Here is a 26,440-nt window from a genome sequence, read left to right as displayed (position 1 = left end):
GAATCGATCAAGTGGAAGAAAGGATATCAGAGATTGAAGATCAACTTAATGAAATAAAGTGTGAAGACAAGATTAAACAGGATGAAAAGGAAATAACAAAGCCTCCAAGAAATATGGGACTATGTGAAAAGATCAAACTTAGGATTCATTGGTGTACCTGAAAGAGATAGGGAGAATGGAACCAAGTTGGAAAACACCCTTTAGGATATTATCCAGGAGAACGTCCCCAAAATAGCAAGACAGGTCAACTTTCAAATTCAGGAAATACAGAGAACACCACAAAGATACTCCCCAAGTAGAGCAACCCCAAGACACCTAATCGTCAGATTTACCAAGGTTGAAATGAAGGACAAAATGTTAAGGGCAGCCAGAGAGAAAGGTCAGGTTACCTACAAAGGGAAGCCCATCAGACTAACAGCAGTTATCTCTGCAGAAACCCTACAAGCCAGAAGGGAGTGGGGGCCAATATTTAACATTCTTAAAGAATTTTCAACCCAGAATTTCATATTCAGCCAAACCAAGCTAAGCTCATAAGCAAAGGAGAAAATCCTTTACAGACAAGCAAATGCTGAGAGAGATTTTGTCACCACCAGGCCTGCCTTACAAGAGTTCCTGAAGGAAGCACTAGATATGAAGGAAAGGAAAAACTGGTAGCAGCCACTACAAAAACATACCAAAATATTAAGACCAATGACACTGTGAAGAAACTGCCTCAACTAATGTGCAAAATAGCCAGCTAACATCATGATGACAAGATCGAATTCACACGTAACAATATTAACCTTAAATGTAAATGAGAAAATGCCCCAGTTAAAAGACACAGACTGGCAGATTGGATAAAGTGTCAATACCCATTGGTGTGCTATATTCAGGAGACCCATTTCCATGCAAAGACACACATAGCCTCAAAATAATGGGATGGAGGAATATTTACCAAGCAAATGGAAAGCCAAAAAAACCCAGAGGTTGCAATCCTAGTCTCTGATAAAACAGACTTTAAACCAACAAAGATCAAAAAAGACAAAGAAGGGCATTACATAATGGTAAAGGGATCAATGCAACAAGAAGAGCTAACTATCCTAAATATATATGCACCCAATACAGGAGCACCCAGATTAATAAAGAAAGTTCTTAGAGACCTACAAAGAGACTTAGACTCCCACACAATAATAGTGGGAGACTTTAACATCCCACCATCAATATTAGACAGATCAATGAGACAGAAAATTAACAAGGATATTCAGGACTTGAACTCAACTCTGCACCAAGTGGACCTAATAGACATCTACAGAGCTCTCCACCCCAGATCAACAGAATATACACTCTTCTCTGCACCACATTGCACTTATTCTAAAATTGACCACATAATTGGAAGCAAATTATAACTCCTCAGCAAATACAAAAGAATGGAAATCATAACAATCTCTCAGACGACAGTGTGATCAAATTAAAACTCAGGATTAAGAAACACACTTAAACTCAGACAACTACATCAAAACTGAACAACCTGCTCCTGAATGACTAGTGGGTAAATAATGAAATGAAGGCAGAAATAAATAAGTTATTTGAAACCAATGAGAACAAAGACACAACAGACAAGAATCTCTGGACACATTTAAAGCAGTGTGTACAGGGAAATTTATAGCACTAAATGCCCACATGAGAAAGTGGGAAAGATCTAAAATCGACACCCTAACATCACAAAAGAACTAGAGAAGCAAGAGCAAACAAATTCAAAAGCTAGCAGAGGACAAGAAATAACTAAGGTCAGAGCAGGACTGAGGGAGATAGAGACACAAAAAACCCTTCAAAAACGAATGAATTCAGGAGCTGTTTTTTTGAAAAAATTAACAAAATTAGCCAGACTAATAAAGAGGAAAAGACAGAAGAATCAAATAGAAACAACAAAAAATGATAAAGGGGATATCACCCCGGATCCCACAAAGATACAAATTATCATCAGAGAATACTATAAACACCTTTATGAAAATAAACTAGAAAATCTAGGAAAAATGGTTAAATTCCTGGACACATACACCTTCCCAAGACTAAACCAGGAAGAAGTAGAATCCCTGAATAGACCAATAAGAAGTTCTGAAATTGAAATAGTAATTAATAGCCTACCAACCAAAAAAAAAAAGATGCCCAGGACCAGATGGATTCACAATCAAATTCTACCAGAGGTACAGAGAGGAGCTGGTACCATTCCTTCTGAAACTATTCCAAACAATAGAGAAAGATGGAATTTTCCTTAACTCATTTTATGAGGCCAGCATCATCCTGATACCAAAACCTGGCAGAGACACAACAACAACAACAAAAATTCAGGCCAATATCCCTGATGAACATCGATGTGAAAATTCTCAATAAAATTCTGGCAAACAGAATCCAGCTGCACATTAAAAAGCTTATCCACCACGATCAAGTCAGCTTCATCCCTGGGACACAAGGCTGGTTCAACATATGCAAATCAATAAATGTAATCCATCACATAAACAGAACCAATGACAAAAACCACATGATGATCTCAATAGATGCAGAAAAGGCCTTTGACAAAATTCAACACCCCTTCATGCTAAAAACACTCAATAAACCAGGTAGTGATGGAGTGTATCTCAAAATAATAAGAGCTATTTATGACAAACCCACAGCCAATATCATACTGAATGGGCAACAGCTGGAAACGTTCCCTTTGAAAACCAGCACAAGCCAGCACAAGACAAGGATGCCCTCTCTCACCACTCCTATTCAACATAGTATTGGAAGTTCTGGCCAGGGCAATAAGGCAAGAGAAAAAAATAAAAGGTATTCAAATAGAATGAGAGGAAGTCAAATTGTCTCTGTTTGCAGATGACATGACTGTACATTTTGAAAGCTCCATTGTCTCAGCCCAAAAAGTTCTTAAGCTGATAGGCAATTTCAGCAAAGTCTCAGGATACAAAATCAATGCATAAAAATCACAAGCATTCCTATATACCAGTAATAGACAAACAGAGAGCCAAATCATAAGTGAACTCCCATTCACAAATGCTACAAAGAAAATAAAATACCTAGGAATCCAACTTATAAGGGCTATGAAGGACCTCTTCAAGGAGAGCTACAAACCACTGCTAGACGAAATAAGAGAAGAGAAAAACCAATGAATAAACATTCCATGCTCATGGATAGGAATCATCAATATCGTGAAAATGGCCATACTACCCAAAATAATTTATAGATTCAATGCTATTCCCTTCAAGCTACCATTGACTTTCTTCACAGAATTGGAAAAAACTACCTTAAATTTCATATGGAACCAAAAAAAGAGCCCGTATAGTCAAGACAATCCTCAGCAAAAAGAACAAAGCTGGAGGCATCACGCTACCTGACTTAAAACTATACTACAAGGCTACAGTCACCAAAACAGCATGGTACTGGTACCGAAACAGATATATAGACCAATGGAACAGAACAGAGGCCTCAAAAAAAATGTCACACATGTAGAACTGTCTGATCTTTGACAAACCTGAAAAAAAACAAGTAATGGGGAAAGGAAAAATGGTGTTGGGAAAAGTGGCTAGCCATATGCAGAAAACTGAAACGGGACCCCTTCCTTACACCTTATACAAAAATTAACTCAAGATAGATTAAAGACTTAAACGTAAGACCAAAAACCATAAAAACCCTAAAAGAAAACCTAGGCAATACCATTCAGGACAGAGGCATGGGCAAAGACTTCATGACTACAACACCAAAAGCAATTGCAATAAAAGCCAAAATTGACAAAAGAGATCTAATTAAACTAAAGAGCTTCTGCACAACAAAAGAAACTGTCATCAGCATGATCAGGCAACCTATAGAACGGGAGAAAATTTTTGCAATTTATCCATCTGACAAAGGACTAATATCCAGAATCTACAAGGAACTTAAACAAATTTATAAGAAAAAACCAAACAACCTAATCAAAAAGTGGGTGAAGGATATGAACAGACACTTTTCAAAAGAAGACATTTATGCGGCCAACAAACGTGAAAAAAAGCTCATCGTCACTGGTCATTAGAGAAATGCAAATCAAAACCACGAGATACCATCTCATGTCAATTAGAATGGTGATCATTTAAAAGTCTGGAAACAGCAGATGCTGGAGAGGATGTGAAGAAAATGCTTTTACACTGTTAGTAGGAGTGTAAATTAGTTCAACCATTGTGGAAGATAGTGTGGCAATTCCTCAAGGATCTAGAACTAGAAATACAATTTGACCCAGCAATCCTATTACTGGGTATATACCCAAACAATTATAAATTATTATACTATAAAGACACATGCACATGTATGTTTATTGCAGCACTATTCACAATAGCAAAGACTTGAACCAACCCAAATGCCCATCAATGATAGACTGGATAAAGAAAACATGGCATATATATACCATGGAATACTATGCAGCCATAAAAATGGATGAGTTCATGTCCTTTGCAGGGACATGGATGAAGCTAGAAACCATCATTCTAAGAAACTAACACAGGAACAGAAAACCAAACACTGCATGTTCTCTCTCGTAAGTGGGAGAAGAATAATGTGAACATATGGGCACAGGGAGTGGAACATCACACACTGTGGCCCGTTGAGGGGTAGGGGGACAAGGGGAGGGATAGCATTAGGAGAAATACCTAATGTAGATGATGGGTTGATGGGTGCAGCAAACCACCATGGCACATGTATACCTATGTAACAAACCTGCACGTTCTGCATATGTATCCCAGAACTTTAAGTATAATTATAATTTAAAAAAGACAACTGGGGGCTAAGGGAAGGATAGTGATTCCCCCTAAGAACATAGAATCTTATGTAAACATCTCTTAGAACTCTCTGTGGCATTCACTGCGCTTTCTGAGACCCATTGGCATAGCTGATGACCCTCAGACTCTTGCAGATGATCTGTACGCACTATCTAAAAGTGCCCCAGAGGCTTTCCAGTATCTCCCCAAAATGCTCAGTAGTAGCTTCAGGAATTTTGGTTTATGATTGCATAATCCCAGCACTTTGAGAGACTGAAGTGGGTATATTGCTTGAGCTCAGGAGTTCAAGACCAGCCTGGGCAACATGGCAAAACCCTGTGTCTACAAAAAAAAAAAAAAAAAAAAATACAAAAAGTAGCCATGTGTAGTGGCTCACGCCTGTAGTCCCAGCTACTTGGGGGGCTGAAATGGAGAATAGCTTGAGCCTGGGAGGTTGAGGCTGTAGTGAGCCGTATTCACACCACTGTGCTCCATTCTGAGTGACAAAGCAAAAACCTGACTCAAAAAGAAAAAAGGTATTTTATACTGTGAACGAATATGTTAATACCCCAAGATAATTTTAAAAAATAGCCCAGAATTGGTGATCTTTGGTTGAACTTTATAATACTGTTTCATGGCTATGAGTCATAGAATCAGTATCCACCAATGTCCAATAACCGGCCAAAATTTGTCTCATGAAGAATGTGTAGATTTCAGCTGATTTGGGAAGATTATGAATTCAAAAACCCAATGGACACCTCAGTCCTGTGTCAGTGTCTTTCTGCCATAGACTCTAATTGGTGAACAGAGAAGTTGCTGAGATCTATAACTCAAAGGCAAATGTGGATCACAAGGGCTCAGGGTAAAGTTAGCAGCATGGCCCATTGGAAAGCCTCCAGGCAATCCTGTTGGTCAGAACATCACTCAAAAGTGGCAGCCTTACTAGAAACACAATATATGGGTGTCATCTAGATTTCTGCTTGTGTGATGTGAATGTTCTAGTAGCTGAATAGTCCCAGTAGTCTCTGGGACTTCTTTATATTTGTTGGGATAGAGTGGGCCAAAGGCTTGACAATTGTCTCCTCTGGAATAAGACCTTATGCCCCTTTCTAGATCATACCCTGGAATTCACTTGGATTTTAGGTCTTTGTACCTTGTCTTTATTCTTGGGCTAGCTGTGTTGCTGCATGTGGGTCAACAGGGCAACAGTTTTTCTTTGGTAGTGTCTGGACCCACCAGGAAGATGCCTTCAATATAGTAGAAGGTTAGATCAGGGAAATGGATATTGAAAAGAGTATTTGACATGTCAGTTGTTGTATACTAAGTTCCTTTGTCTTGGGCAGTAGCCTCTGTGACAGTCACAAAGTCAATACTACCAGTGCTTAGGACTACACTAATGCAATGAACTGCCAATAATCAATCGCATCTCTATGTGTACCCAAGGCCAGTACTCAGGCCCCATCGGATTATTGAATGGAAAATTAGTCCCATAAAAAACTGGGTCTATGAAATGAAGTAGTTATATCTTTTCTCCCTTAGTTCATGGATTTTTTTTTTTTTTTTTTGGTAGACAATAGCGTTAGGTACTATTACTCAGGTAAATTCATGGTCCCCACATGTCCCACCAAATGGCCCTAACTAGAGCAATTTTCTTTGGGGCTTGGGAATGAATTCAAGCAGGAAGATACTAAAACAACATATCTATACTGTTATACATTCAGTAGTGGGGGCCATAACAATGGAGGTTTTAGTGATCCAGTGGGACCCGTGCATACTTGTGTTTGGGTAAGAGTGCTAGTGAAGTTGGCTTCATGCCCCAAGCCAAAGAGGATTGTCTGTTTCTCCTTTGTATTAGGTTCCTAGTGCTACCATAACAAATAACCACAAACTAGGCAGCTTAACCAATGGAAATTTACTGTCTCAGAGTTCTTGAGGCTAGTAGTACAACATAAGGTATCAGCAGGGTTGGTTCTTTTTGAGGGACTGTCAGTGAGAATCTGTTAAATGCCTCTGTTCTAATTTGTGGTAGTTCCTTGGCAACATTTGGTGTTCTTTGGCTTGGAGATGCATCACTCTGGTCTCTACTTTCATCCCCACATGACTTTTTCTCAGTATACTTGTCTCTTACCTAAATATCCTGTTTTTATAAGGATATTATTCTTATTGGACTAAAGCCTACTGTTATGATCTCATTTTTAGTTGATTATTTTTGTAAAGACTCTATTTCCAAACAAAATCATGTTCTGAGGCACTAGGGTTTAGGAATTCTACAAATTTGGGGAAGATAGTGGGGACAATTCAACCTGTAACAGTCTACTCTCTGATTCTAAATAGTCATGTTCTTCCCACATGCAAAATACATTCACCCCATCACAACATCTCCAAAAGTTCAACGCTAATTCCAAAATCTTCTTTAAGCATCATCAATTCAAAGTTCCAAATTTCATCATTTAAATCATTTAGATAATTATGGGAGAGACCTGAGATATGATTCATCCTGTGCAGAAGTCCTATTCGTTTGTGAACCTGTAAAACCAGACATTGCATTATCTGCTTCCAAAATGTAGTGGTGGGGCAGGCATAGGACAGACATTTTTGTTCCTAAAGGGAAAAATTGGAAGAAAAAAAAGGGGTCACAAGTCCCAAACAAATTCAGAATCTGGCAGGGTAAATGTCTTTAGATTTTCAGACTTGAAAGTAGTCCTCTTGGTTCAATGCCCTGTCCTCTGGGCCTAGTGGGGTATGGCCCTGCCTCCTTTGATGTAGGTGGTGGCCCACCTCTTCAAACAGAAGGGGCAACAGCCCAGCCCTCTGGCCTGTGTCTTCTGGGCTCTTGGTGACAGTAGAAGCCCCACTGGTATTGGGACCATCCTTAGGGTCATTGTTCCTTTCTCTTGAAGGATAACACAATTGCAGCAGAATAGTTTATTGACCTGTTCCCTGTCTATAGAATTTTAGCAATCTGAAAGCCAACTTCTATTTCATCCTTTCTCTATCTCCTTCAGTTCAAGTTGTCAGGATTTCTGCTGAGATGGTTGATTAGATCCACAATTCACATATCTCATCTATTTAGCAAATAGTTGTGCAGTCATATCCTTGATGTTCTTTCCACAATGTGCTTTCTTATTTTTTTCAATACTGATAGGCTGAAGATTTTCTGAATTTTATGTTCTTTTTCATTTTGCTTAACAATTCCTTATTTGATTTATCCATTTCCCTCTTGCGTCTTACTATAACAGAAAAGAGAAACCAAGATGTGCCTTAAACACTTTACCTAGAATCTTCTCAGATAAATATCCAAGTTCATTGCTTACAAATTTTACTTTCCACCCAACAGACAGAATTCAGACAAGCTCTTTGCAATTTTATAACAAAGATCACCTTTCCTCCAGTTTCCAATATGTTCTTCATTTCCATCTGAGACCTCACTAGAAGCACCTTTAACATTCATATTTCTGTCGACATTCTGTTCATGACAATATATGTGTATATCTAAGATGAGAGAAGCTTTCTCTGTAGTTCTTCCCTTTTCTTTCTGAGCCTTCACCAGAATCACCTTTAATATCCATATTTCTACCAACAATCTCTTCAAGGTAATCCAAGTTTTTTCTATCATATACCTCAAAACTCTTGCATCCTCTACCCATTACCCAATTCCAAAGTCATTTACACATTTTAAAGTATTTGTTACAGCAGTGATCCACTTCCCAGTGGTAGTGCTACCATTACAAACTACCCACAAATTGCGTGGCTTCAACAACAAAAAATTATAGTCAGCAGACTAGAAGTCTGGGACCAAGGTGTTGACAGGGTTGGTTCCTTCTGAGAACTAGAGGGAAAATCAATTCCATGCCTCTGCCCGAGCTCCTTGTGGGTTGCTATTTTTGACATTCCTTGGCTTCTATATGCATCACCCCAATCTCTGCCTTCAATTTCACATGTCATTTTCCCAGTATGTGTGGGTGCTCCAATTTTCTGTTTTTATAAGGACAACATTTATATTGAATTAAGGCCCACTCTAATGACCTCATTTTCATTTATCTCTGTAAAGTTCCTATTTCCGAATAAGATCACATTCTGTGATACCAAGGGTTGGGACTTCAACTTATCTGTTTCAGAGGGGCACAATTCAACCCGTAACCCTCCCATCATAGTGTTAGGGATTACGGAGATCACAGTTAGTTGTGTACCAAATCCAAAAGGCCCAAGAAATGCAGTGCTCCTCTATATCCCTATTGAACTTTTACCTTATATAACAAGGGAAAAGAAAAGAACAACCACCATTCTTCATAGGGACATAGGGACCTTAGCCTAATCCTTAGTCTTGTTTAGTTTTGAAGGCTGAGACATCAGTTAAGAGTTGAATGAGAGTCTCCAGTTCTCCTCCAGCTTCACTGAGAGGAGCAGAAGGAATAGCGCTTTATTAATCAGGATCCATTACTTTGTAGACCCTAGCAGACCACCCTCTAGGGCCCCATGGCTCACTACCTTGCCATGAGTTCCTTGATGGGAGAGCCCATCAATTTCCTCTTTGAGAACCCACACGTAAGTAACCAGAACCAGAGATCTTGTTGTGAAAGTGCTTGCCCAGATGGTCCTGGAGAGAGCGTGTGATTACCAGTTTTACATCACTCTTTCTGCCAGCCAGTTGTTGCTATCTGTGCAGCAGCTCCTTTTTCAATTCTGATGATTTGTCATCAGTGAATATCTGGATTGTGTCACAGACTGATCAGCATGGCCTTATGAGGAGGTTTAATTGAGTTCAATAACCAGTAGGAGTAAAATGAATGAACCTAAAAAACTGAGTCTCATTAACAGTCTCATGTACCACCAGGGTGGCTCACAGGGAAGCTGTATACACTGGAAGAATAGTCCAACTATGTTTTTTAAAGTCAAGGAACTTATCGGGTTGGACCAAATCTTTCTATGCTCAAGTAATATCCAGCTGAGGATGTAGATGGTTTTGGATGCTTGCAGGTTTTCATCCCAGTCCTCTCTTCCTCCTCCTCTTTAGGCAAAGTGGCTGCTAATAGTATACTCTGAAAGTGGGGATCTATAATGATACACCCCACAAGATGACACTCTCACTAAGTTTTCCTTCTACATCATGGAGGTGAAAAACCCAAGTCTCTAAGATCACTTCAGATAGATGGGTGAAGTAACTCCAAAGGGTTCTACATTCTTTTCCATTTTAGGCATGAGTCTCAATAATTTGCTGCATCACAGGCTGTCTTTCAGTGTCAGAGACATGCTTAGAGCTAACACTAGTAACTGGGTGCAGCTCAGCAACTCAGGGTCTCTGATGACTTTTATTGCCATTGCCTCTGAGATTGTATTACTAGGTAGGGATTGCTTCCCCAGCTTTCCTAGAGTTCCTCTTTGGGATTTATAATTTAACCCACCAAGCAAGCTCAGCCAGGAAATTGGAAGCTAAAGGGAAGGATCATTAGTTCTCCCTGAGATCTGAAAAGCTTATATAAACAATCACTAGCATTCCCCCAAAGCAACCCCAGGGCCCACAAAATACTTCCTGAGACACATTGTCATGGCTGGTGCTCTAATTAGACACAAGTGCTCTAATGGGACTCCCAGACTCTTGCAAAGGATTCATTACCATCATCCATGAGTGTCCCATGCATTTCTCTAACATCTCCCAAAAAATCTCCATGGGATCCTCAGGGTTCTTTTCCTTTCTAGAAAGGCAACATATTTACTGGTCAACTCTGTTCACTGCACCGCTTTGTCAGTGAGAGAGCTGCCAGTTGTTGAGTTAGTCAATTAATATAACAAGTCAAACTGAAAGGAATAATTAAGCCTTTTTTCGGATACTGTGATAATATAATCAAGAGTCTACACAGGAAAGGGCCCAGCTTTAGCAGAATTCCACTTTTCCCCGTTAAAGGAACCAGGTGAGTGGCAGATGTTTCATTTAAAAATGGGGGGATCATTTCATTGCCACGGGAACCCCAAATTAAAAGCTCTTGCCATTATATAGATGTGGCATGTGGAGAAGACCAGGAGTGGAAAAGTACTGAACACTGTCAGAAGAAAGTTGTCTTCAAGGCTGCCCCAGTAAGGTCATCTAAGCAGAGTCCCCTGAATAATACAGTGCCTTAGTTGAGCTCTCTACTCCCTCACAAGAAGGACTCCAAATGGAGGGTTCCTAAGCTAGGTGTGCAGAGATGAGTAAGAGCATGGTTGGTCTGGAGAGATCTGAACCCATACCTGCACATCCGTACAGAGACCACAGTGCACTGGCTCTATGTTACATCCCGTGTGGGGTGGAAAGCTGTCTTCCACCATAACTGCCAGATAATACCTTTGTACTTGTCTATGGGTGTGCCTGAAAGATCACACACAAGATTTTAACTTGAACCCATACTCCTTAGAATACACATATATATTTATGTGTATATATCTACTTACACATATATACACATGTGTGTGTGTATATATTTATACATAAACATGCACGGGCACATATGCATGCATGTGTACATGAATACACATATTTTAGAAATCGTGAGATCTCTTGGATACCTTTAATTTTAGTGTCTCAGGGCTTGTTCTTGACTTCCTTCATTTTGTATGTGTATGTCCTTTCTTTTGTATTTTGAATCCTGACTCTCAAAGCACCACCTGATTTATGCATTTGCTCTATCCTGTAATACTTTGAAACTTTCACAGAATTGGTTAGCATATACTACTACAAAAACAAACATACTAAAAGAATTTCATGATTTGTTTGCAGTCTGCCCCCAATACTCTTGCCCAAGACTGAGGGTATGTTTCAAATACTGCATTTATTAGTTACGTGAATTAGTACTTGTTTTTTTGTTCCATATAGTAGGTTCATTTTATTAAGTTTCCTTTCAGTTTTAGTTTCTGCTTCTTATCCTTATTGAATTAATTTTATTTTTAGAATATTGTGTGCATGCATTTTGCATTGCTGTAAAGGAATACCTGAGGCTAGGTAATTTATAACGAAAAGAGGCTTATTTGGCTTACGATTATGTAGGCTGTACAAGCATGGTACCAACTTCTGTTCAACTTCTGATGAGGCTTCAGGAAGATTTTAGCTATGGCAGAAGGGAAGGGCATGTCACATGGCAAGAGAAGCAAGAGAGAGATGAGGGACATCCCAAAATCTTCATCAACAACCAGATCTTATGTGAACTCCTTACCATAGAGAGCACCAAGCCATTCGTGAAGGATCTGCCCCCATGACCCAAACACCTCCCACCAGGCAATACCTCCAACCTTAGAAATCACATTTCAACATGAGATTTGGAGGGGACACACGTCCAAACCATATCAAATATGTAGAACATTATCCTATCTCCAAAAGTAAATATTATACAGAAGATATTCTTAGAAGGATATAATCTCTGCCACAGTCCTTCTCTTTGTATTCCCTTCCTTTTTCCTACCCTGTTGTCTTGTAGATAACCAACTACAGTGTTTGCTTGCTTATTTTACCTGTGTCTCATTTTGAAAAGGTTAATATTTCTCTGTTTCTCTCTATTTTTTTCTGATTAGTTATTTCTGACCCAAAAGTTACCATCCCAGATATCCTGTTTTTAAGATTATTTTTCACTTAACATTATCTTCTAGAAATCCCTCTATGTTAGTTTATAGAAACCTTTATTATTTTTACATAATATGTATAGTATTATGTATAGTGATATGTAGAGTATAGCATATCATAATTTACAGTATATATCTTTGTTTATTGAGTCAATATATTATACTTGAATATTTAGATGTGTTGAATATTTTACAATTACAAATAATATGGTAATGAATAATGTGCATACAAATTTTTATTGTTTGGTCTATTATTATTATTAACCTACAGCGTAAATAACCCATGAATTCTGAAGACCAATAGAAAATATACTTGATGCCTTAGAATATTTATGATATAATGAGACAGCTTATGTAACACCCATTAAAACTATTTTCATCATTTTAATGTCAGATTTAAATTATGGTGATTTACTTATGATTTTATAAAAATGAGAAAAAATATTGCTGTATACTTGTTATAAACTTCAAATATAGAGATTTCACAATAGATTTGTTTTTTCATTTTGCGGACTAAATACATCTCTTTATGTGGCTCATTTTGTAGTACCAGATAAAAATTCTATGTTTGTTCATCAAGATTCAGTGTCAAAACTCCAAATGCAAGAAAAGAAAAAAGTAACTCCTGGAAGGGAAAGGCGTAATAGTAAGTGTAGTAATTATAGATAACTTTAAATTATTTTAAAATTGAACTTATCAGAAGATCTTTTTCTTTGATTCCTGAATGTGTATTTTAGCATATATTTTAAGGAAATTGTAGACTTTGCCTGAAGTATGAACACTTTAAAGTCAGTAGAGAGCAAAAATGAAAATGTTAACTTCATGTTGGAGTTTCTGGTCATAAGATTATTTCACAGCCATTGGACATGCACTCAATATCTATCAAGGCCCAATAATTGGCCTACAGTATTTCAAAGAGTGTACCTTTCAGCTGACTCTGGGAGATTACAGTTTCCTGGAGATTATACCCAATGATCACTTATCACGTGTAGCGATGTTGTTCTTCTCTAGCCTTCAGTCAACAAACTGAGAGGTTGTTGAGATCTGTAACTCAAACAGCAAGTGGGAATTACAGGAGCCAAGGAGAAGGATAGTCCTGAAGGCTTGTTGGTTAGCCCTAGGGCATTTTGTTGGTTGAGCACTACACAAAGGTAAGGTCTTCTTGGTACCCTCATAGATGGGTGGCCATCAAGTTTCTTGTGTGGTGGGGAGTGTTAAAGTGTCCATGACCAACAATGATTGAGCTTCCTTTTCATTTTAGGGGATTAAGAGGACCAAAAGATAGGCAGTCATCTCCTCTGGAATGCGATGTGCTCCTTCCCAGATTACAACACAAGGATTTCACTTTAGTGCTAAGTTTTTGTATGTATTAATGGCCCAGCCAGTCTTTATTAGTTGGTGCCTGTGTCTGGACCCACCAGGAAAATGCTTTCAATATAGTAGAAAGCTAGTGTACCCTCCAAGAGCAGAAATTTTTCCAGGTTACGCCCTATCCATGGATGATAGATAGTTGGGGATTTTGGGTAGTCTTGTCGAAGGACATTAGTGGTATATTGCAACCTATTCCACATAAGAATACACTGATCCTTATCATTGGTATGGACAGGGATGCTGAAAAAGGAATTTTGTATATCAGTTGTTTTATACTAAGTTCTTTTCTCTTGGGCAGTAGTGTCTATGGCAGTCACAAAGTCAGGTACTGCCAGCACCCAGGGCTGCACTGTGGCATTGAGCAGCCAATAATGTATTGAGGCTGTGTGCATCTGAGGTCATGTGCACAGGTCAGATGGAGCTTTTTAATGGAGGATTAGTCTCACAGGAAACTTTGTCATCCTTAAGTACAGCAGTGAAGGCATTTATTTCCTTTTTTATCCCAAGCAATCAGTGTTGTTTTTGAGAAACAACAGCACAAGGTAGTCGGGTAGGTACATGGCCTTTCACATGCCGCACTAAAATGACTCAAACTGAGCAATTTTCTTCAGTGCTTGTGGGCAAAGGTGAGCAGGTGTTCACTTAGTGATACATTTATAACAAAATATATTGAGTAGTGTGCACTATAACAGTAGAATTTGTAATTGGCTAAAGAGACCTACCCAAAGTTGGGTCTAGATAAAGTCCCCATTGGTGGTGACCTCAGACTTCAAACTAGAGAGAATTATCCGTTTCCCCTTCATTCTGATGCTGGAGTATATATTCACAGTCACTTATATACAAGTATCCAAAGGCCCAAGAAATATAATTATCCACACCTTCCCATTTAACTCTGAACCGGGTCCCCACTAGGGATTTGGGACTTAGCCTAACCTCTGGTCTTGTTCATTGTTGGAAGATGAGAGTTCTCAGTAAAAATTAGAGGGGCTCATTAATTCATCTCCATATTCACAGGGAAGGGTGGATGGAGTAACATTTTATTAATCATAGAGTCCTCAATGTGCTGACCCTAGTAGGGCCCATCAACTACATTGTTTAGTAGCCCGATCTAGAGATTGTCTCTACATGCATCATTCAGGAGAGGGCGCTTGATTGCCATTTTATTAGGTTGGTGCAAAAGCAATTGCGGTTTTTGACATTAAATTGCTTTTGCACCAACCTAATACATCACTTTCCTGCTGGTCAGTCTTTTCTACCTCAGGAGCTGCTGCTTTTCCCATGCCTGAAAATTTTTCAGTTAAGTTCTGGATTTTGTCACAGAACATATGACCTGACCTTATGCGTGAGTTTCATTGAATTGGAAAATCAGCAAGAGCGGCATGGAAGAACCTAGAAATCTGAGTCTGGTCAACCAACTCCTCTATTGTTCTTACTCTTGATTGTAGAACCAAGGGACTACCAGCGTTGTGATTCACAGGGCTGCTCTAGCCTCTGCAAGGGTGGTCCAAACATGATTTTAGTGGTAGGTTCATCATGGTTATGCCCAAGTGATCAGAGCCCAAGCAATTACTAAGCTGAGGAATGAGAGGGTCTTGAAGTTGGCATCTCATATACCCCCTTTCTTTGTCCTCCTTGAGTGAAGCTTCTCTGTCCTGACACTCTGAAGGAGGGGTTCTGTAGTGACTCATTCCACAAGGTACCACTTTTTCTCATTAAGTTTAAGACGAGTACATAATGTTCTAAGGTGTCTTCGGTAGGTAGGTAAAGTGATCTCAAAAGGTTCTACATTAAAAAAAAATCCTTTACAATTTAACCATAAGTCTCAATACTTTGCTGGGACATAGGCCGTCTATCATTGCCTGGTAGCTGTTTAGAACTAACAGCAGTCATTGGGTGCGAATTAGCTCACAGGTTCTCTGGAAACTCTCAGCCCCATCTCCACATAATCATATACTGTAATTATACTGTTGTTTGTGGTATATATATCTGTTCATTTGACCAATCTCCTATGTGTGAAAATCTCAATGGTTTTGAATAATTTGCAATTAAAAATAATGCTATAATGAATGAGCTTACGCATGTGCATTTTCATTGTTTGGCCTATGATTATATATTAAGCTAAAGTATAAATCATCATGTATTATGTAAGTATTTTGATTATGTATTAAAGTGTAAACTTATGAATCCTGGAGACCAATATAAACTTTATTTGATGCTTCAGAATATTTATGAAATAATGGGTTAGCTTCCACAACAGCCATTAAAACTATTCTATTTTTGTGTCAGATATAGCATTATGGTAATTTACTTATAACTTTATAAAAATAAGAGAAATGTACATGTTATACATTCATAGATTTATTTTTCCATTTGGTGGACTAAATGCATCTCTTGATATAGCTCATATTGTAGTACCAAATGAAAATGTGGTTTCTGTTCATCAAGATTCAAAGTCAAAACTCCAAATGCAAGAAAAGAAACCAATAAATCCCGGAGTGGAAAAGCACAAAAGTAAGTATAATAATTATTGATAACTTTAAATTATTTTATATTGAACTCATCAGATCTTTTCCTTTGATTCACCAATGTGTACTTCAGACTATATTTTATCAACTTTTAACTTTGACCTAAAGTGTGAATACCCTATGATAACTAGAGAACAAAAGTAGTGATACTTTTTGGTTGGTATTTGAATGGTCATTAATTACTAAGTAGTATCACTGCTCCTCACATGCTCATGAAAACTATTCATATGATTTTCTCATTTGACTTACATGGGTGGAAAGCCTGATGATTACTTGGCATATCCAGAAGTTCTATTGCACATCTATTTTTTTTCTATTTAGCATTTCCTTTTGAAATCCAAAAAAAGGATATATCACTTGAGCATCTGTTGCCTAAGGAGAAAGTTTTCTTATCAAGAAGAGAATCTCAAACCAAGAAACTTCAAGCTAAAGTAACTTCAAGAAAAAGTAAGTAATTATTTATAAATCTTACAAATTATTTTTATTAAATTCAGGAGAAATTTGTTTTTGGTTCATAAATATGCCTTCAACCATAGCTTCTTTTGCCACTTATTTCCATCACACTACCAGATCTTTATTGATGATTTGTTTCTTTTACAATTACTGAGTTACCTGTGTCAAATCTGCCACTTTGTGAATTTCTCTGTTTCTTCTTGTATTAGTATCAGGTTTTGCTTTGTATCTTATAATGCTCTATTTTTTTTGTGTGTGCAAGTAAACTTAAATTTATATTCTTCAAGACAGAACAGTTTTTTCCTTATGAAAGGATTCACTTTACCATTTTCATAATTTTTGTTTGTTTTCCTTAATAACTACTTTATCTGTTATTATGGCTCCACAAACTTTCTTCTGGTTGGTATTTGCTTGATACATTTTTTTCATCCTATTGACTTCTTTGTTTCTTTGTGATTTTGCTATGTCTACTGTAAGAAACTTATAATTGTGTATACTCTTTTTAAAATCAGCTTGAATTTTAAGTTCTGGGGTACATGTCCAGGATGTGCAGGTTTGTTACATAGGTAAATGTGTGCCATTGTGGTTTGCTGCACAGATGAACCCATCATCCAGGTATTAAGCCTAGCACCTATTAGCTGTTCTTCCTGATGCTGCCCCTACTCCTGCCCTCGACTCCAGACAGGCCTCAGTGTGTGTTGTCCCCGACGTGTCCATATGTCTCATTGTTCAATTCCAACTTATAAGAGAGAATATGTGATGTTTGGTATATGCTTATATTTAGTCTGATATTTTTTCTATTAATTATCTCTTATAACCATACATAATCTAATTATTGATTTTTTAGGTGCAATTATATCATTTTTCTTGGCTTCTCCTATTTTTCCTACATGGTATGTTTCTTTCACTCTTTCTACTCTATTTTTTATCATTATACATTTTTCCTTAGCAATATTTGGTACCAAAAATTTTAAGCTTTACCTAAAGTATGAATATAATAAGAAAAATAAGGAAAAAATTTAAATATACAAGTATTTATAATAATGTTTATAGTAGTAAATAAAATAATGTTTATAAATAAAATATATTTAATACCCATGTATATAAAAATTAACAGAACAGCTTTTGGCACAAGTAAAAATGTATTTTTATGCTTATATTTTAACTAGACACTGATGTGCTTATATCATTAAAAAATAAGACAAAATATCATTGAGTAATTAATATATATTTTGAATCTAGAGGTTGCACCATAGATTCAGTTGCTTTTAAGAGCCTTCCTTCTTATAGTCCAGAAAAAGATGAGGTATCAGATGAAAATCTTTTGCCTGCAACTGGAGCTGCTAGAAAGAAGAGATTCCATAGTAAATATGGAAATAATTAATATTATTAAATTATTTGTAATTACATTAGTGAAATTTTAATTAAGCAGAATTTTGTCCATGGATATGTATTCTGCTACAATGTTATAGACATCCATTGAACTCATTTTTTGTTGTGTTATTTAAATTTATTTCTATATTTCCTTGAATCTCGATTATCAATTATTGAGAGATGTATATTAAATTATCCCACTATGTGGATTTACCTATTTCTTCTTACAGTACTGTCCATTTTCCTTTTACTGTCTACGTTGTTAGATGTATACAAGTAAAAGGTTAGATTTTCCTTATGAACTCAACCTTTTATTTTTATGAAAGGGATCATCTTAGTCTCTAGTAAGGTCTTTTGACTGAAAGTCTATTTTGTCTAACATTGACATAATTACTGCAGAGTAATTTTGGTTAGTGTTTGCATTTTTTCAGTCATATCTCTAATAAAGAACTTATAGTTAAATTGTTTATCAGTTCAATGTCTCTGTCTTTGTTTTTAGAATATGTAAAATATGTAATCCATTTACAATTATTGTACTTACTGATATATTTGGATTTAAATATTTTGGGTGGGGGTGTTTTTCAATTTTTTTTATTTGATTCAGATTACTTTCTATTTTCTTTCTTTCCTTATTTTGGAATTACTTTTAATCAGTTTAATTATTCAGTGTGTCACCTATGTCATAAAAAAACTTTTAAAGATGTGAATACACTTAGTAAAATAAAGTCTAATTTGAACTTTCTAAGTGTATGTATGAAGTAACAAGAGTGCCTCCACATACGTTCAGGAAAAGTACTCTGATGGGTTTTGCATTTACCTTCATGATTCATTTTGAAAATGCATCAGAGGTTTTATTGTGTGACATTTATTTAAATTGTATTGACTAGTGTAAAGTCTTATAAAACTGATAGGGCCAGGCACGGTGGCTCACACCTGTAATCCCAGCACTTTGGGAAGCTGAGGCAGACGGATCACGAGGTCAGGAGATTGAGACCATCCTGGCTAACACGGTGAAACCTCGTCTCTACTAAAAATACAAAAATTAGCCGGACATGGTCACAGGCGCCTGTAGTCCCGGCGACTCAGGAGGCTGAGGCAGGAGAATTCCTTGAACCCGTGAAGCGGAGGTTGCAATGAGCTGAATCGACTCCTGCACTCCAGCCTGGGTGACAGTGAGACTCTGTCTCAAAAAGAGAAAACAAAACAAAACTGATAGGAAACTTTGAATGGTTCGTTCTATATATTAATAATTCAGAGACTTTACAGTAAAGTCTTTTTCACTTTTTATTGGGTTAAAAGCCTTTCTTTTTGCAACTGAGAAAATGGATGAAATAGTAGATGAAAATCTTCCACCTGAAATAAAGTTTTAATTTTAAAAAGCCCATCTCAAATTATAAAACTTAGTACTGGCAGAAAAGTGAGACTTCAAAGTAAATATAATCATTAACAATATTGTGTAATGATTTTAGTTAAAGTTCTCTCCTTTGTTTATATGTTCAATCATAAATATGATTTTTACGTGTCATGTATACATATATGTGTGTATATAGAAAACATGTATGTGTGTATATATGTATATTCTCCATTGTCGTTGATTAATTATATTTTTCATGTGTTCTGAACTTCATTGAGGTTCTGTTTATTTTATCATTTATGAGAAAGGTATTTTAAATTCTGCTACTGTGATTACTTATTTCTCTATCTCTTTGCAGTTCTGCCAATTTTTGTTCTGTTTCTAAAGCTTTTTTATTATATACATAGACATTTTAAATTGTTAAGTTTTCTTAAGAGTGCCGAAACTATTGTCTTTATGGTGGACATTTTAAAAATAGACTTAATTTTTGGATCATTCTTACGTTCACAGTAGAGAGGAAGATAGAGATTTCTCATATACCACCTTCCCCCACCTACATGTAGCCTCACCCATGATATGATGGACATTTTGTAGTAACTTTATTTGCCATTGATCTGTCAGATATTAACATAGCATCTTTTTAATATAAGCATTTGCAGAACACAGTTTTTCATCATTATACTTTCAAACTTTTTGTATTATTATAGCTTAGCTGTATTATATATGTTAAATGTATTATAGTTATTTTTTAAATCCAATGCGGCAATCATTGAATTGAAAATATAACATTTAACACATTCGTATTTAATGTAAGTACTGATATTTTGTGGGTTAATATACTATCACTTATGTTTTCTGTATTTCTTGCCTGATCTGTTTTTGAATCTCCTTTTAAAGTTTATTTTTAATATGTTTTTAATCATTTTTATTACCCATATCTGTTATAAAAATTTTACTTTATTATAAAATATGAATACCTTATGAAACCATTTTCTTGGAAAGTTCTCCTATATTTTTACACTTTACATACTCAGCCTATAACTCACTGTCTCAACAACATGGTATTTGATTATATTATTTCAAAACATGAGAGGAAATATTGAGGGATAATTGATATGTATTTTGAATCACAGAGGTTTTTTGATAAATTTGTTTCTCTAATGGATTAAAAGCATCTTTTTTGTAACTCAGAAAATAGAAGAGGTATTAGATGAAGATTTTTTACCTGAGGATAAAGTTGCATTTTCAAAAAGCAAATCTCCAGCTGAGATATTTGGAGCTATCAAAATGGAAACACTAAATAGTATGATAATTTTCAATAGCATTGATTTATTTTTAATTAGAGTAAGCTGAAGAATTTTGTTCTTAGCTTTGTGACTGTTTAGTCAGTATGTCTTTTGTGTACATCTATTAGATCAAATATATTTATTGTTCTGTTCAGTCCTTACTTTTTTCATTGAAGTTTTTCTGTTTATTCTGTATTACTAAGAGATGTATGTTAATTTCTCCCTCTGTGATTATGGATTTCTCTATGCCTTATAGTAGTTCTGTCAAATTGGTTTATATATTTGGACAATATTTTATTTATTTATTGTGTACAAATTTATACTTTTTACCTGGTAAATAGAAACTGTTTGTTAATCTCTGAAAATGCATTTTGTTTTATACAAATCAAAACCGTAGTGAGATACCATCTCATACTAGTCAGAATGGCTATTATTTAAAAGTCAAAAACAGCACATGCTGGTGAGATTGTGGAGAAAAGGGAACGCTTATACACTGTTGGTAGGAGTGTAAATTTGTTCAACCATTGTGCAAAACAGTATGGTGATTCTTCAGAGAGCTAAAAGCAGAACTACCATTCAACACAGCAATCCCATTACTGGGTAAATACCCAGAGGAATATAGATTATTCTACCATAAAGATACATGCACATGAATGTTCACTGCAGCACTATTCACAAAAGCATAGATATGGGATCATCCTAAATGCCCATCAATGACAAATTATCTGGATAAAGAAAATGTGGTACATACACACCATGGAATACTATACAGTCAGAAAACAGGACAAGATCATGTCTTTTGCAGGAACATGGATGTAGCTGGAGGTCCTTATATTTAGCAAACTAATCCAGGAACAGAAAACCAAATGCTGCGTGTTCTTAATTATAAGTGGGAGCTAAATTATGAGAACTCATGAACACAAAGGGAACAAAAGACACTGGGGTCTACTTGAGGGTGGAGGGTGAGAGAAGGGAAATGAGCAGAGAAGATAACTATTGGGTATTAGGCTTAATACCTGGGTGATGAAAAAATCTGTACAACAAACCTCCCTGACATGAGTTTACCTATGTAACAAACCTTCACAAGTACCCCTGAACCTAAAATGAAAGTTAAAAATAAATAAATAACTGGCCACAGTGGCTCACACCTGTAATCCTAGCACTTTGGGAGACTGAGTCAGGCAAATTGCCTGAGCTCAGGAGTTTGAGACCAGCCTGGGCAACACGCTAAAACCCCATCTCTACTAAAATACAAAAAATTAGCCAGATATGGTGGCACACGCCTGTAATGCCAGCTCCTCGGGAGGGTGAGGTAGGAGAATCTCTCGATCCAGGGAGGTGGAGGTTGCAGTGAGCCGAGATTGCGCCACTGCACTCCAGCCTGGATGAGAGTGAGACTTCATCTCCAAAAAAGAAATAAAATAAATAAAATTTTAAAAACGCATTTTGTTTTAATGTTTATCTGATATTTGTACAGCTACATATGCTTTCTTGTGATCAGTATTTACACAGCACCATTTATTAAATATATATTTCTATACTACAAGGCTACAGTAGAGGCTACCAGTACCAAAACAGCATGGTACTGGTACCAAAACAGAGATACAGACCAATGGAACAGAACAGAGTCCTCAGAAATAATAATAATACCACACATCTACAGCCATCTGATCTTTGACAAACCTGAGAGAAACAAGAAATGGGGAAAGGATTCCCTATTTAATAAATGGTGCTGGGAAAATTGGCTAGCCATAAGTAGAAAGTTGAAACTGGATCCTTTCCTTACTCCTTATACGAAAATTAATTCAAGATGGATTAGAGACTTAAATGTTAGACCTAATACCATAAAAACCCTAGAAGAAAACCTAGGTAGTACCATTCAGGACATAGGCACGGGCATGGACTTCATGTCTAAAACACAAAAAGCAACGGCAGCAAAAGCCAAAATTGACAAATGGGATCTAATTAAACTAAAGAGCTTCTGCACAGCAAAAGAAACTACCATCAGAGTGAACAGGCAACCTACAGAATGGGAGAACATTTTTGCAATCTACTCATCTGACAAAGAGCTAATATCCAGAACCTATAAAGAACTCAATCAAATTTACAAGAAAAAAACAAACAACCCCATCAAAAAGTGGGCAAAGGATATGAACACACACTTCTCAAAAGAAGACATTCATATAGCCAACAGCCATGTGAAAAAATGCTCATCATCACTCACCATCAGAGAAATACAAATCAAAACCCCAATGAGATACCATCTCACACCACTTAGAATGACAATCACTAAAAAATCAGGAAACAAGAGGTGCTGGAGAGGATGTGGAGAAATAAGAACACTTTTACACTGTTGGTGGGATTGTAAACTAGTTCAACCATTATGGAAAACAGTATGGCGATTCCTCAAGGATCTAGAACTAGATGTACCATATGACCCAGCCATCCCACTACTGGGTATAAACCCAAAGGATTATACATCATGCTGCTATAAAGACACATGCACACGCATGTTTATTGCGGCACTATTCACAATAGCAAAGACTTGGAATCAACCCAAATATCCATCTGTGACAGACTGGATTAAGAAAATGTGGCACATATACACCATGGAATATTATGCAGCCATAAAAAAGGATGAGTTTGCGTCCTTTGTAGGGACATGGATGCAGCTGGAAACCATCATTCTTAGCAAACTATCACAAGAACAGAAAACCAAACACCGCATGTTCTCACTCATAGGTGGGAACTGAACAATGACATCACTTGGACTCGGGAAGGGGAACATCACACATCGGGGCCTATCATGGGGAGGGGGGAGGGGGGAGGGATTGCATTGGGAATTATACCTGATATAAATGATGAATTGATGGGTGCTGACGAGTTGATGGGTGCAGCACACCAACATGGCACAAGTATACATATGTAACAAACCTGCACGTTATGCACATGTACCCTTGAACTTAAAGTATAATAAAAAAAAAAAGAAACAGATCTCAGTGTTACAGGAAGATGTAGATAATGTTTAGACATTTGGAGACATCTTTATGAAAATATGTACCAATTATATTAGAAAATAAAAATATATCTGTGAGTTTCATTGACATTGAATATGTACAATCTCTCTGACCCAGATATATATACTTTTTTCTCTTTTAATTTTTTTATAAAAAATTCATAAATCAATACAGGCAAATCTATTTTTAGTTTTAGTCAACATTGTATGAGTATGTTTGGTCATACAAGTAAACTTAGCAGAAAATCAAAATTTCTACTTTGTTGCATTTCTGCATTATTTTACCAACTTTACCAGAAATGGGTAATTGTTAAAGAAAATGATAATGAGTCACATTCTTGTTTCGTTCATAATTTTAATAGTAATGGCTTTTGGTGTTTCACTAGAAACCAAAATCTTAGATTTTGGGTGGAGACTGAAATGTATTCTATCTTAAGGGAGTAAATGTCTAGGAGTAAATCTATAATTCTACTTTTTCAAAGAGTTTTATCAGGATAGATGTGAAATTTGTCAAATTAACTTCAGATATTAATAGAGATAATTTTTCTCTTCTTATTTGACATAATGATGTATTAATATGTTCCCAAACTTTAGAAATTATAGTCTTCTTGAGATTAGGCTATAGTAGGTAAGTTTCAATAGTTATTTCTGTATTTAATTTACTAAAATTTTTTTTCTTTTAATCTTGGTAGATCAAGATACGGATAAACTGCCAGATAGGAGTTTTACACCTGAAAGTGTAGAATCAGCTGCAGGACACATGGATCAATTTCAGACAAGTGAAGTTGACCAGTACCAAAAATTGAGAAGTATGTATTATATTGATAAATATGTTTTAAAATAATAGACATAGAGCACTTGATTATTTAAAAATATGTTATAAATGTGATTCAGCTCTATTCATGGCTTTATAGTTGAATTTTCCTTTAGGATGAAGATTTTAAAACAATTTACCAAAAATTAGAGTTGCAAAGAGTTAATGAATGCTGTAAAGCTATTAATACCACTCTTCTCATATTCTTTAATATTCTAATTCTTATACTGTATTTCTTAAATCTATTTGGTGAAGGAATCTGTCTTTTTCTTTTTCTTACACTAGTATTTCATGGAGTACCAGTTTGGGAAACACTTTTCTAGGAATTTTATAGAGCTATTAGAGATTACTTAAGTAATTGTGAACAGAATGTTAGAAATATGGACAGTGAAGGCCATTCTGATGAGGTCTTAGAAATGAGGAACATGCTATCAGACACTGTAGGATATGCCATCCTTGTTATAAAGTGGGAAAGATCTTGACTGAATTGTGTTTGTGTCCTAGTGTTTTATGAGAGGAAAAATATAGGAGTGATAAAACAGGATTATTTGGTGGAAGAAATCTCTAAGCCAAGTCTTTAGGGTGCAGCATGACTTCTATTGACTATGTTCAATAAAATGCATTAAAAGATAAATTAAGGCAGAATTTATAATCAGAAGAGAAACAGCATATGAAGATTTGGAAAATTTTCAGACTGGTCAAATTGAGAGAGCTTCTTTGGGAGAGAACACCAAGAGTGTGGCCAAGTGATCGTTTGATGAAGAGATTAGTATGGAGAGAAGCAAGACAGATGGTATTCAACAAGACATTGGGAGAATGACTCTGAATGCATTTACGAAATCACTGGGACTTCCCCTTCCATCAAGGCCCATAGTGTCAAGGCCTGAAGCCCAGAACTATTTCAAAGGTGGGGCCTCAGGTGCCCTTGGGATCTTGGAGCTTGCTGTCCAGTGCCACCTCAAGTCTTTGTTCCCCACTTTCAGACACAGTGCTTCTTAGCCACCCCAGCTGTGGCTCATGAGGGCATAGGTATGGCTCACATCATGCCTCCAGAATGTACAAGACATAAACCTGTATGGTGCTATCCATGTAGTACTAACTCTGCAGAGAGTGCAAGAGCTGTGGGGGCATGGCTACCTCTACCTAGATTTCAAAAGATGCCTTAAAGAAGCTTGGGACCCAGATAGAGAACTACCACAGGGGTGGAACCAACACAGAGTGCCCCCAGTATGATAATGCCTAGTGGAGCTGTTAGTACAGAGCCACTTCTGTGATATCCCACTAGGGAAATGCCTAGTAGAGCTGTTGGGGCAGTACTTCTTCCACAGCCTCATAACTGCAGAGCCACCAGCATGCAATACTAGACTGGGAGAGTTGCAGGCACTCAGGCTCAACCCATGAGTGTTACTGTATGGGCAGAGCCCATCAAAGCCATGGAGGCAGGGCTGCCCAGAACCTTAGGGGCCCAACCTCCATGTGAGTGTGTCCAGAAGGCAGGACTTTAAGGCAAATAATATTATTATGGAGCCTTAAGACTTTATGTTTGCCCCATTAGGTTTTGGATTTGGTCAAGATCCATTATCCTTTATTTTTTCCTATTTCTTCCTTTTGTAATAAAAATGTCTATCCTATGTCTATCCCACCGTTGTATTTTAGAAACATATAACTTGTTTGATTTCACACATTCACAGATGGAGAGAAATTTGCCTCTGGAAGAATCATATCTTGATTCTCACCCATGTCTGATTTAGATGATATTTAGATGAGACTCTGGACTTTAGACTTTTTGAGTTGATGCTGGAACTAGTTAAGACTATTGGGACTATTGAGATGCAATGAACATACTTTATGTGTGAGATGTATATGAATTCTGGAGGACTAGGGATGGAATGCTATGATCTGA

The 26,440-nt window shown here is 36.7% G+C and overlaps 1 protein-coding gene across 1 annotated transcript in view; it reads left to right on the top strand.

Annotated features, from left to right (window-relative positions):
• CCDC7 (coiled-coil domain containing 7) overlaps window positions 1-26,440 on the top strand; it is a 438,580-nt gene that overhangs the window by 275,177 nt on the left and 136,963 nt on the right. Inside the window, exons 27-30 of the mRNA XM_033208742.1 lie at window positions 12,892-12,990; window positions 16,116-16,226; window positions 16,562-16,687; window positions 24,416-24,532. Of these exons, the coding sequence (XP_033064633.1) occupies window positions 12,892-12,990; window positions 16,116-16,226; window positions 16,562-16,687; window positions 24,416-24,532 (453 nt within the window). The remainder of the gene's footprint in view (window positions 1-12,891; window positions 12,991-16,115; window positions 16,227-16,561; window positions 16,688-24,415; window positions 24,533-26,440) is intronic.

Source organism: Trachypithecus francoisi, unplaced genomic scaffold (assembly GCF_009764315.1).
Source record: "Trachypithecus francoisi isolate TF-2019V2 unplaced genomic scaffold, Tfra_2.0 Lachesis_group9, whole genome shotgun sequence".
Classification (NCBI taxonomy): domain Eukaryota; kingdom Metazoa; phylum Chordata; class Mammalia; order Primates; family Cercopithecidae; genus Trachypithecus; species Trachypithecus francoisi.
Note: the sequence above shows the minus strand (reverse complement) of the source record. Positions and strands in the feature narration are given on the sequence as shown.